This window comes from Apis florea, unplaced genomic scaffold (genome assembly GCF_048593485.1).
Source record: "Apis florea isolate Af1SG1 unplaced genomic scaffold, ASM4859348v1 contig_3517_pilon, whole genome shotgun sequence".
NCBI lineage: Eukaryota > Metazoa > Arthropoda > Insecta > Hymenoptera > Apidae > Apis > Apis florea.
In genome coordinates, this window is record NW_028256778.1 from 754,415 (window position 1) to 767,127 (window position 12,713).

Sequence of the window (12,713 nt, forward strand, 5' to 3'; positions counted from 1 at the left end):
GATGATAAAGCTTCTAATACTTTTAACGTTGACGAAAGTGATCGGAGGTTCGTTACCTCCCGACGATGCCGACAATGTGTTGCATATCGGTGGCATTTTTCCGATAGGAGGCAAGGGCGGATGGCAGGGTGGCCAGGTGAGTAATAAATATTATATTATATTATATTATCCTTATTTAAAATTTTTTATTTAGCATTTTTAAAAATTTTTTTTTAACATTATTAATATTGTCTTAAGTTTTATACATTCTTTAACTTTTAAGTAAAATTAGAAAATTTTATTTAATTTTTAGAGATTTTGAATCAGATTTAATTTTTTTTTAATAAAGAGACTTTTTGTTTCAAGAAAATTGATAATAACTTCAGTTTTCACATTTATATTTCTACATGCTAGATGAGATAATTTTAATTAAAAATGACAATATATTTTTTCTTTTCTTTTATATAAAATATATAAAAATTAATGAGCATTTCACTTAATAGGCTTGCATGCCAGCTGTAAACCTGGCTCTAGACGATGTTAATCATAACAAAAATTTGTTACCTGGATTCATATTGAAGCTTCACTCAAATGATAGCCAGGTATATGAAATGTTTAATAATATTTTGAAAAAACACTATAGAAATCATAATAGAAAAGTTTCTTTAAATTTTTGTATTATTTCAGTGTGAGCCAGGACTCGGTGCCTCGGTCATGTATAATCTATTATACTATAAACCGCATAAATTAATGTTGTTAGCTGGATGTAGTACTGTTTGCACAACTGTCGCAGAGGCAGCGAAGATGTGGCATTTAGTTGTGGTGAGTGTCAAAAAGGATTTTTTATTTAAAAAAGAAAAAAAAAGATATAAATATAAATTACGATCTTTAGTTATGTTATGGTGCATCGTCGCCTGCATTGTCCGATCGAAATCGGTTCCCGACGCTTTTTAGGACACACCCATCAGCTACGGTGCATAATCCTACGAGAATCAAATTGTTGCAAAAATTTGATTGGTCTCGAGTGGCAATTTTGCAGCAAGCCGAAGAAGTGTTCATATCTGTAAGACCATTCTCATGCAAATTAGTAAACTGAATTTTTATTCAAATATATATTTTTAATATTATATATATTATATTTCACATATGTGCATTTAAAATGAGATAATATACGTGTGAAATGAATGAAATATCGTGATAAATAGATCTTTTGTAACAAAAACACTACAAATGAATAACACAAATTATACGTATTAGCTGAATTTGCATTTGTACAGAAGCTGCATAAAAATCTTCAGTTTACGAATTAATATTTTAATTTTTGAACACGTTCAAAATTATTTTCTATTTTACTTTTGTCTTTCTCTGTTGACAGACTGTAGAAGATTTAGAAGCACGTTGCAAAGAAGCAGGAATAGAAATAGTTACACGCCAAAGCTTCTTGTCTGATCCATCTGATGCTGTAAGGAATTTACGTAGACAAGATGCTAGAATCATTGTTGGTTTATTTTACGTAGTAGCCGCGAGAAGAGTTCTTTGCGAGTTGTATCATCAAAATCTTTATGGAAAAAGTTATGTGTGGTTCTTCATTGGTTGGTACGAGGACAATTGGTACGAGGTAAATTTACACGAAGAAGGAATTACATGCACAAAAGATCAAATGAGACTGGCAGCTGAAGGACACTTGACGACCGAAGCTCTGATGTGGAATCAGAATAATGATACGACAATCAGCGGGATGACTTCCGAGGATTTTAGGCAAAGATTGAACAAAATGTTGAAGGAAGGTGGATTTGATATCGATAATAATCGTTACCCTGAAGGATATCAAGAGGCACCTCTCGCTTATGATGCAGTTTGGTCAGTAGCGCTAGGTATGAAATCAAATTACTATCAGCAGGGCCACATTTATTTCAAAGCTATTATTAAGCTAGTACATTTTAAAATTGTGTTACAAATAACAATATAAAAAATAATCTAGTTATAATTGTGAAACAAAATATTTCTTTTTAAATATAAAAGATTATTGAAAATTGAAATGTGAAATAAAGATTTCTTATTTATAAAAAAAAAAATTGACAATGAATTGATTAAATTTTAAGTGTCATTTAGAAAGAACAATTTGGTATGCAATTTGATTTATGGAAATGTTAATTTTCATTTATAATAAACTTAAAATATATATGAGTTAATTGAAATAGATTTATTTTACTGAAATTTTAATAATATTGTGTCTAAGACACAATTGTTCAACAATATAAATGCAGCCCTGAATATCAGTAATGATGAGATCAAGCTTAATATTTACTTATAAATTTAAATCCGATGCAAAAGATTTTATAGATAATGTAATATTAGCAAGATATAATGGTTTATTTTGACACTTGCAAAGTATTCGATCCTTGTATACTAATTTCGAACTTGAAAATGAATACACATTTACAAAGTAATAAAATTTTTATTTTTTCCATATAAAAGTTTGAAAGTTTGAAAATATCTCTTCTGTTTTTCGAAATACTTTTAAAAAAGATTCTTTAAACAATTAATATTCTGTAATATACTTGATTCCATCGCTCAGTCATGGAAGAATTTCTCTCTCATATGTTTCCATTTGAACCGCAGCTTTCAATAAAACAATGGAGAAGCTGAGTAAGCAAGGAAAGAGCCTAAAAAACTTCAGTTATACTGACAAGGAGATAGCAAATGAAATTTACTCGGCGATCAACTCCACTCAATTTTTAGGAGTATCTGTACGTGACTCGGCTAAAAGTAGAAATAATATGCGAAGTCCTTTATTTCAAGTGGCGCCGATCTTTAATCGATCCTCGTATGTACTATAGGGATACGTTGCATTTAGCTCACAAGGTGACAGAATTGCATTGACCCAAATCGAGCAAATGATCGATGGAAAATACGTTAAGTTGGGATATTATGATACGCAAAGCGACAATTTGACATGGAGGAACATGGAAAGGTGGATCGGTGGTAAAGTGCCACAAGATAGAACCATCGTGAAGACTGTTCTTAGGACGGTCTCATTGCCTTTATTTATTTGCATGGGGACTATATCTTCATTGGGAATCATAATAGCTGTGGCATTGATCATTTTTAATATATGGAATAGACATAGAAGGTATATTATATAATATATATAATATAAAATTATAATATACTACATATTTATATACCAAGAGTATAGAAAATATCCTTTATATATGTACATGAATACATATGAATTCCTAAAATTTATATACATTCCAATTTAATTATTCTAATTTAATCTAATATTTTTCTTAAATGTTTTTTTTTTTTACAGGGTTATAATGTCATCACATCCTGTGTGCAATACTATAATGCTGATTGGAGTTATAGCATGTTTCGTGTCGGTGTTTCTATTAGGAATTGACGGCAGATTCGTTGCAGCTTGGGAATATCCAGCGGTCTGTCAAGCTAGATCTTGGATGTTGTCCACAGGTTTTACTTTAGCATTTGGGGCGATGTTTAGCAAAGTATGGCGCGTCCACAGACTTACGACAAAGACAAAAGCTGATCAAGCAAAAGTAAGTAATCGAAAAAAAGGACAAATGCAGTTATGTCAGTTGAAAATGTTTTAGAAAATCGTCCAAATGAAACCCGATCGATTAGTGAATTAACAATTTGATTAATATTTCTAGTTTGTCACGCAGTGTGCCCGTCCCTGCATGGTTTGCAGATCCTGCTCGTATGACCCTCAACTTTAACATATTCTCGATTCTTTTTAGTTGTTCATGGCTAAACAAAAAGTTTCGTCCATACAGAAGAAAATTCAACCATGGAAGCTGTATACGATGGTAAGCGGATTGTTGGCAGTGGATATCGTACTGTTAGTCTGTTGGCAAGTGCTTGATCCTTTGCAAAGGAAGATGGAGTCATTCTCGTTGGAATCACCTCCGTTTGGTGATGACGATGCAAGGATTAGACCGGAATTAGAACATTGCGAGAGCACACACAATAACATTTGGCTTGGTAAATTGGTTAATGTTTTACATTGAGTAACAAATTTATTTACGTTTCTTTAACCAAGGATTAACTAATGAGATTGGTTGGTTTTAAATTTTACTTTACTTTATTAAAAAATGTGTAAATGCTTTTGAACAAATTAATATTATTATTTATTATTAGATAAACGTATCGTTATTTATTTTTATATTACTACTTTAATTTTAATTATTTATGCATAAGAAAAAAGTTATTATGCATATAAGAAAATGCATACTAACTAGATTGGTAATTCAACTTTGTTTCAAGAAATAAATTTCATTAACCCTTACGTATTTTTTCCAGGTTTGATTTATAGTTACAAAGGAATCATCCTGGTGTTCGGATTGTTTTTGGCGTACGAGACGAGAAGTATCAAAGTGAAACAGATCAACGATTCCAGATACGTTGGGATGTCGATATACAACGTGGTTGTTCTCTGTTTGATCACAGCTCCCGTAACAATGGTGATCGCTAGCCAGCAAGACGCCAGTTTCGCTTTCGTTGCACTCGCCATTATTTTTTGTTGTTTTTTAAGCATGGCGCTGATCTTTGTGCCTAAAGTGATCGAGGTGATCAGACATCCGAAAGATAAGGCTGAATCTAAGTACAATACCGATGTGGGTATGTCGAAAGAGGACGAGGAAAAATACCACAAACTTCTTAGCGAGAATGCCGAGCTTCAGAAACTTATTGCTGTGGTAAAGAAATTGTTTAATGCTTTTTTGAGTGATGGAATCAAGTATATCGCAAGCAAACTTAAATATTTACATAAATCAGATTCAAATATTTAATAAAATAAGTATTTTGAGGAAAAGAAATTACTTTTAAAATTAATTTTAAATTCGAATTTATATCAGCTTTGCATTTTCTATGAATGGGTTTAGAAATGAAAAAAAAAAATTCTAAATAAAATCTAAAAATTTCGTATATTATCATTACATTATATTGAACTTGATTTTATCGTTTTTATTTACAACTATCGACAATCTCTTATCACAAGATTCATTTTTGTAGAAAGAAGAGAAGATCAAACTTCTGAAACAGACATTGGCCGAGCGAGATGCGTTGAAAGATGGGAGCGGAAATCTTCCGAAGGATTCGCTGATAGTCGCCGATTTCGTAACCGGCGAAGGAACTTCTGATAGCGCAATCGGTGGGGGTATTTCTGTTTATACACAGTCATCTCGAGCTTCTGCTTCTGATTTTGAGTTTTCAGGATCGTACTTGTAGATTCTTGTGGATTTATGTTCCGTTCTTTCTATAAGTAGAAATCGTAACGAATTTAAGAAAGTGGGACCTAAATTGGATAAAAAAGCATATTGTTTCTTTCTTACGAGTTTTTGATCTTTTTATCGAATCTATCGAAATCACGCGTCGTACTTTCTCTCTCTTTCTCTGTCACAAATTATTATTGGGTGCATGTAAAAGTTTTAATTTCGTTAATACATGAATAGATTGTATTATTTTAGAAAAACTAATTTATTTAATTAATTAATGTAATTGTCATTGTTTTCGATGAACTTTGCCTATCTTTGTGACAACCATTGAATTCCTTTGTTACACAAATACTCGATTTTTGTTCACAATATATGGATACGTGATTTTTCAAAGTTTAGAATAGATTAGAATATACGTTTTATAAAAAAGAAAATAAATAATCTAATCAAGTAAATATTTATATGCTAGGATGCATTCAGAATTATTTATTACATAGTTTATTACTATCCTGACTTAATATCTTTGCTATTTTCCACAACTTTCTTGAATGTAAGAAGAATCTTTTTCTGAATTGTTTCTTTTAATTTTTCCAATTATTGAATATTCTTATACAAAATTAAAATTGGAAAAAGATTCTAATTTTTGAGTGCTTTGAAAAATCACATTGTGTCTGCATATTTGATAAAAAATAAAATATATTTTATTATAGTATTTTATATTTAATAAAGAAATTCAATTGCTAATATAATATCAGAAATGGATGAAAAGTAATCGAAAACAAAAACGATTATAAAGTTGATTAAATAAATCATTTTTTCATAAAATCTATTCGTTTATAACGAAATCTATCAAAACTTTTTGCACGTATTGCTATTTATTATCGCACATCATATAAATTCAATTCGTTTCAATTTTGAACGAGACTTCGAAAGGAAAACGACTCACCGAAAGCAGAAACAAGCGACTCGTTAGCTCGAGACAGCTTTGTTTCTTAATTCATTGTTCAATGTATAATATATTGTTCGCCTTTTCTTGGGGCGACGCACCCTTTTTATGTATTCGGTGTCTAAACGTATAAATATTGAATGTAATGTGTATATAACAAGTCAAAGCATTAGATGTGCGTATGCTGCGTAGTGAGATTAATAAAAACGTTCTCAATGTAAAATTAAATCCATACGCGCGAGATACTAATTGAATATCGCTGATCACATACAAATTGTTGGCCTACAATTGTCGCGCGCCTCGTTCTCGTTCACAACGACCTTTTCGTTACTTCGAGAGAGTCATTATTGCACAATTGCAGATATTTCCGACTATTGGGATTTTATTATTATACAGATATTTGTACAGAAAAGTTTTATCGAACGAATATCGATATCTTGATTCAATCACGTAAGTTTGCATCCAACTTCTCTCGAATATCGATATTGATCGATATTGATTCGATGTTAATCGATATTCGATACTGATCGATATTCGATACGGGAACATCGCATAAATCGATTACGTAAGACGGACCAAACACTTCGTAAAATATATTTGCTAATTGTTAACTTTCGAATATTTTATGCAAATTGTGGAATTGTCGAGTTTTGTTGGCGAGACACGTCAACGTGGCAAATGGCACTATGATTCGAATTTATTCGCGCACGGTTTATACGGGTCCAAAAAAAGAAAAAATAAAGAAAGGAAACACAGAGGAAAGAAACGTTTCTCATTAATTCGCGAATGTCATATCTATAACACGTTGCATACGAGGTAAAAAAGAGATATTTGATTTATTGTATAGTTTGTATCGCAATTAGCATCACGAATATTTCGTTTGCTCCAGGCCTAAATTCTTTTTTTATATGATTCACGCATGATTTGCAACAAATTGCAGTTAAATCTCGTTAGACAATAACCTGGTCGTTTCCGAGACAGCGTCAATATCGATATGTGAACCTCATGAAGTCTGCTCCCAAATTACGTATAACGAAACGTTGCACGGCACGCGAAATTGGTGTTTCGACAAAAAAATGATGCTTGTACGCGGGCAACAAGATATTACATACATTCACGCAAAAAAAAAAAAACAACGTGCTAACGAGATTTAAACGCTTCAAAATGTTGCGCCATTCATAAATAATTTGGGAGTCTTGATGAGGTGGATCGACAATTATTTATGGCCAACCAACGTTTAATCTTTCAGATCTTGCACTCTTAATAATGTAAAATATATAAATATGATGCTCCACTCGAATATCAATTATTTATGAATGGGCAAGAAAAAAAAAACAATCTGTACGCTTATACCGCATAGATATCTGAAGGATTATCGTTTTTGAATTCTTCTTTTTAGAAACGGACCAGGTTGGCTGAACGCAAGAGCCCCGTCGATTAGGATGACAAAAGCAATACGAGCATATGAACGAGCTGAAAGCTCTCACAAGGCAAAAAAAAGCTCTTTATTTCTTTTTCTCTTCTAGTATCAAATGCACACATGCATAATTTCTTCATACGGAAATGCATGTTCTTATTTTGTAACCGCAAAGAAACCGAGAATCGTGTTTGTTTGTAACGACAAAAAATTCTATTCTGTCGTTGGCATCGTCGATGAATTATTTTGTCACGCATAGCGTAAGTCTAATAAAAGAGATTATTTCAATCGTGTGATTTTTCGAGAGGAATGCAATCATGTTTCTCTCCATTTTTAAGAGTGATTTAAACAAATGTTACACAGATTAAAAATGCTTAAAAATTCAAAAAAGGAACAACTATAAACGATGTGGAATTCATATTACGATTTAATCGAAACTCAAGATAACAAAGAAGATATTTAAGAATTATTTAAATGGAATGCCAAAGTTCAAACTTAAGAAATAATGAATATGTGAATATTAATGAAAATAGTTTTAAATCGTTGAGTTCAGAAGATGTTTTACATTATTGATGAGATGGTAATGTGATTTGACTGCAATTCAAATTTTGTCTATACACAAGATGACTTATGTATGTATATCGTAGATTGAGTAAGCCACAAAGCACAACTTTTTCGTATGTGCATTACAATTTCGTCACTCTACGTATACATGATGTTTATAGAAAAATTTTACGAACGTTTCTGTTGAATCGTTTCTAGTGTAATTATCATCGCGCTCATCTACGCATTTTTTACTATACTTCTTCGACCGACTGTCGCGCGAATCGCGCTTGACTAAAATATTATACGATATAAATATACTAGTCTTATTGAACTGTTAAAGAAAGTATCATATATATGTATGTTAGAATATGGAGATATATTTATTTTTAAGTTTTTAAATTATAAAATATTCGTTAAAAATTCTTATATTGTATATGTTATTGATAACCCTGCGCTTCGAAAAAAGCGTTTGCTCTCGAATCGATCGATCATTCACGGATCTTTGCTGTGTTACAATTTCATAATCGCAACGCTGTGCGTTCGAATTCATAATTGAAAACGTTTATCTCGCGTGAATATATCGTTGTGATTTTACACAAGTTTACATGAAACCAAATAAATTTCATCGTTTCGAAACATTAAATGATGACACGAATAATTCTCCAAAAAAATACGTATATTTAATACATCATAGATCCATATGGCGATTATGAAAAATATGTAGTACAAATGAAATACAATTGTATTAAAAAATCAAATAAACTTAGTTACAATTTAAGAATAAAATTGGTGCTATTATGATTTGGAAAGATTCAAATGAATTTAAATAGTTAGAATTGTCACGTGATAAGCAATCAGCATAGAAACGGAAATTTGTGGCGCATGTCAGCCGCCATATTCGTTATACTCTCGCTTATACAAAATCAGAAGGCGCGCGCGGTAAATCGTGTTATTGTAATACATTAATTTTAGTTTTAATTTGAGAAATGTCATTTAGTACTGGATTCGGAGGAACAACTTCGACACCTGCTCCTGCATTTAGCTTTGGTGTTACAGCTTCTACTACGGCGACACCAGTGAAACCAGGTAAGTTGTCTACTTTTAGGTTAAGTCACATTTCGCTTCTTCTCTTGTTATATATAAGTTACTTTTTCGAATGTATTTTCAACAAATTTATCATTCTGTGATTCTTATTGGGTCAAAATGTATTAAATGTTTTATATTTTTTGTAAAACTTATTATTGTAGATATATGTAAAATATCAATTTAAAAAACACTCCATTTTTCAATGTGTTGCCTCATCACAATGCCTACAGATATAAATATCTTGTTTTACATTACTATTTTATATGTTACGATTCTTTAAGGCTGCATTTTATTCGAAAAAAAATTATTGCAGATTTTTAGTTTCGCATAGAACCACAGCTTGTTTTGTTTGTACTGCTTGAAATCTTATCTAGTAAAGGCTGATTCATTCCAGTACATCCTGGTTCACATTCCATATCTTCTTTTCCAAAGAAAGTACTCTTTCTTTTTGATTTAGTTATAATACATGCTGTGATACAACATAATAAGAATATTATCAATAGTGCAGTTAACAAAGCAATTAAAATCGATGAATGACCTGTAGGTTCTTTAGTAACTGGATGATATGGTTCCGTTACTGCTATTGCACGTGCAAATGGAGATGTTTTTTCAAAATGCACTAATTTCGTTATAACAGGAGGACTTGTATCCTCTAAATCATACATTTCACTTGGAATTTTACCCATTGTTGTTAACATAACTTCTGCTGTGACATCCTTTTATGATAATAAAATATCTTAGAATTTATATTATAATATATATATATAATAAAGATATATATATGATAATATTATAAAGTAATAAAATATATATTATATGTAATGCTTAAATATAAATTATAAAATTAAAAACATTAAAAATATACCCCAATTGCTACATCCGTTGTACCAAATTCATGTAACAATTCAGTAGACACATCTGAAGATTGATCATCATGACGAAGTACAACCTTTTTATTAGACATCGAAGCAAGTTTTATTAATTTATGAGCAAGTCCGTATTTTCCTTCCTGCTTATTTAAAGAAATGAAATTTTTGCATATTTTGCATATTTTATTCTGTTAATAACCTTACCTGATTTCCATTTAAGTATGACATGGTTTAAGATTTCGTTTTTTTATTATATTATTTATATTATCAAAAACTTTTTAATAATATGGAAAAATGTGAAAATTATACGATATTTTCTATGTATTTGAATTATTTGCAATACGCGTTATTAAATTCTATAAACAAATAAAATGCAAATTATTATCGCGATCGTATGCAAGGCATTTCTATCAAATACATATTAGTTTTTCTATTTGGAGCAATTTCAAATCAATGAAAACAAAAATCAATTTTTGAAAATTATAAAACTTCACACTGTATATTTATTATTTCGTAATGCGCTTATTTATCGCAAACGCATTGTTTAAATGTATACATATATATACTTTTTAAATGTGTATATAAATAAATTTATATATACATATATATAAATAAATATAATATATATTATATATATAAATATATTAATAGTTTTTTCATATATGAAATATAAATATCTTCTAATAATTATTATCAATATAGTTGCCATATGTTATTAAATTTATATTCCTCATTTGGAATTTAATATATTAGCAGGATTTGGAACTTCATCTTTTGCATTTAATACACCATCAACCTCAGCACCTAGTCTGTTTGGTTCTTCTTCGACTCCAGCAGCAGGAGGATTTGGAAGTGCTGCTACTTTTGGATCACCAGCAGCCACTGGTTTTGGTAATACATCAACAAGTGGTTTTGCTTCTGCACCTACATTTGGTGCCACTTCTACCACTGCTTTTGGAACTACTCCAGTATTTGGTAGTACACCTGCTTCATCAGGCACTGCATTTGGAACTACTTCCACTTTTGGTACCACACCAGCCTCCAGCTCTGGCTTTGGTACATTTAGTGCCAATACAACATCTTCTTTAAGCTTTGGTGGTTTCAGTGCATTTGGAACTACAACAACCACATCAGCACCTTCCTTTTTTAAAGGATTTGGTACCACAAATACAGCTCCAGCTTTTGGTACATCTACAGCTTTTGGTGCTTTTGGTACAAAACCAGCAACTACAACTACATCTACTGGTTTTGGTGGTTTTGGAACAGGTGAGTACTAATCAAATCATATTTTTGATTATCTTATATTTTTAATTATATATAGCAAACTATTTATGCAGGTACAGGATTTACTGGTTTTGGATCTGGTTTATCGCAAACACAACCCCAATTTCAACAACAGCAACAACAACAACAAACTGCTAATACTTTATCCGAAGCATTATACAATGCTGTATTTAATTGTCAATTGTATAATGATGAACGTGACAATATTATTGCAAGATGGAATCTTATACAAGCTTTGTGGGGCACAGGAAAAGCTTATTATTACATGAATGCACCACCTATTGAACTTAATCAAGAAAATCCACTATGTAGATTTAAAGCCATTGGATATAGTCGAATGCCTGAAGCTGACAATAATGATGGTCTTGTTGTACTTTGTTTTAATAAGAAAAAAAAAGATGTCAAAGAAGGAGAAGTACAACTGATCAGTTTTATGAATAATATTTTGGGAAATAAACCCAATTTAACGCTTACGATAGATAATATTAAATCAACTGGAGAAGATAAAAGTCAAGTGACCATTTTTGTCACTGAGAAAGGAATTACAGGAGCTCCAAGGAAGATTCCTGCTAATGAATTAGTTACATATTTATCACAACCAATGCAAAAGCAACAATTAATGCAAAATGGTGTAGAAGATATATTACCTTTAGTCAAATTAGATCCAGCACAACTTAAAGAATATTTAGATAATCCACCTTGTTCTATTGATTTACGATTATGGAAACAAGCTCAATTAGATAATCCTAATCCAGAACTTTATATACCTGTACCAATGATTGGCTTTCAACAAGTCAAGCACAGATTAAAATGTCAAGAAGAAGAAACAACAAGACATAGAAATTTTCTAGATATGGCAGCTGAAGAAATACAAAGATTACAAAGACAACATATGGCAATACAAGCTAGACTAAAAGAACATCGAAGAACATTATTAGAACTTCAACATAGAGTATTACAAGTATATAAATATATTTTCTTTGATTATTTTTTGTTTTATATATATATATGTATATATATATATATTTTTATATATTCAAATATTTTTTAAGGTACTTGTACGTCAAGAAATTACACGTAAAGTTGGATTATCTTTACAACCTGAAGAAGAAGTTCTAACGCGTAGGTTCGAAGCCATGCATTCTCAAGTTAGCGCTCCAACTCAATTCAAAGGTAGAATTAGTGAAATGCTTTCTCAATTAAGAATGAGAAATCATATAGACACTCACAACCAAGAAAGGTATGCAATGGATCCTATAGCTCAGGACGATATAAAAACGGTATGTAAATATATAACAAAAATTATAAAAAATCATGAAAATAAAAATATATATATAATCTATATTTTC

At 30.8% G+C, this 12,713-nt stretch overlaps 3 protein-coding genes across 6 annotated transcripts in view; 2 read left to right on the plus strand and 1 right to left on the minus strand.

Moving 5' to 3' along the window:
* GABA-B-R1 (gamma-aminobutyric acid type B receptor subunit 1) lies at positions 1-8,911 on the plus strand. 2 transcript variants are annotated; one of them, XM_012493756.3, is made up of 12 exons: positions 1-136; positions 483-581; positions 667-801; positions 872-1,042; positions 1,355-1,853; positions 2,602-2,729; positions 2,820-3,112; positions 3,296-3,539; positions 3,741-3,984; positions 4,303-4,697; positions 5,014-5,152; positions 7,562-8,911. In XM_012493756.3, the coding sequence occupies exons 1-12, from the start codon at positions 2-4 to the stop codon at positions 7,579-7,581; spliced, it is 2,502 nt and encodes an 833-aa protein (XP_012349210.1). In that variant the 5' UTR covers position 1; the 3' UTR covers positions 7,582-8,911. The 2 variants fall into 2 exon arrangements, with proteins under 2 accessions (XP_012349210.1, XP_012349208.1); XM_012493754.3 differs by having other exon boundaries at positions 5,014-8,911.
* On the minus strand, positions 8,784-10,595 carry LOC105736928 (uncharacterized). 2 transcript variants are annotated; one of them, XM_086913952.1, is made up of 4 exons: positions 10,285-10,595; positions 10,077-10,220; positions 9,750-9,927; positions 8,784-9,680 (listed from the first exon to the last, which is right to left on the minus strand). In XM_086913952.1, the coding sequence occupies exons 1-4, from the start codon at positions 10,306-10,308 to the stop codon at positions 9,529-9,531; spliced, it is 498 nt and encodes a 165-aa protein (XP_086770078.1). In that variant the 5' UTR covers positions 10,309-10,595; the 3' UTR covers positions 8,784-9,528. The 2 variants fall into 2 exon arrangements, with proteins under 2 accessions (XP_086770078.1, XP_012349216.1); XM_012493762.3 differs by having other exon boundaries at positions 8,784-9,927.
* The window catches only part of Nup54 (nuclear pore complex protein Nup54), a 4,331-nt gene continuing 604 nt past the window's right edge, over positions 8,987-12,713 (plus strand). Inside the window, exons 1-4 of one of the 2 annotated variants that reach the window (XM_012493759.3) lie at positions 8,987-9,211; positions 10,834-11,346; positions 11,418-12,325; positions 12,417-12,644. In XM_012493759.3, coding sequence (XP_012349213.1) covers positions 9,112-9,211; positions 10,834-11,346; positions 11,418-12,325; positions 12,417-12,644 — 1,749 coding nt within the window. In that variant the 5' untranslated portion in view covers positions 8,987-9,111. The remainder of the gene's footprint in view (positions 9,212-10,833; positions 11,347-11,417; positions 12,326-12,416; positions 12,645-12,713) is intronic. The other variant, XM_012493760.3, reaches the window with a different exon arrangement.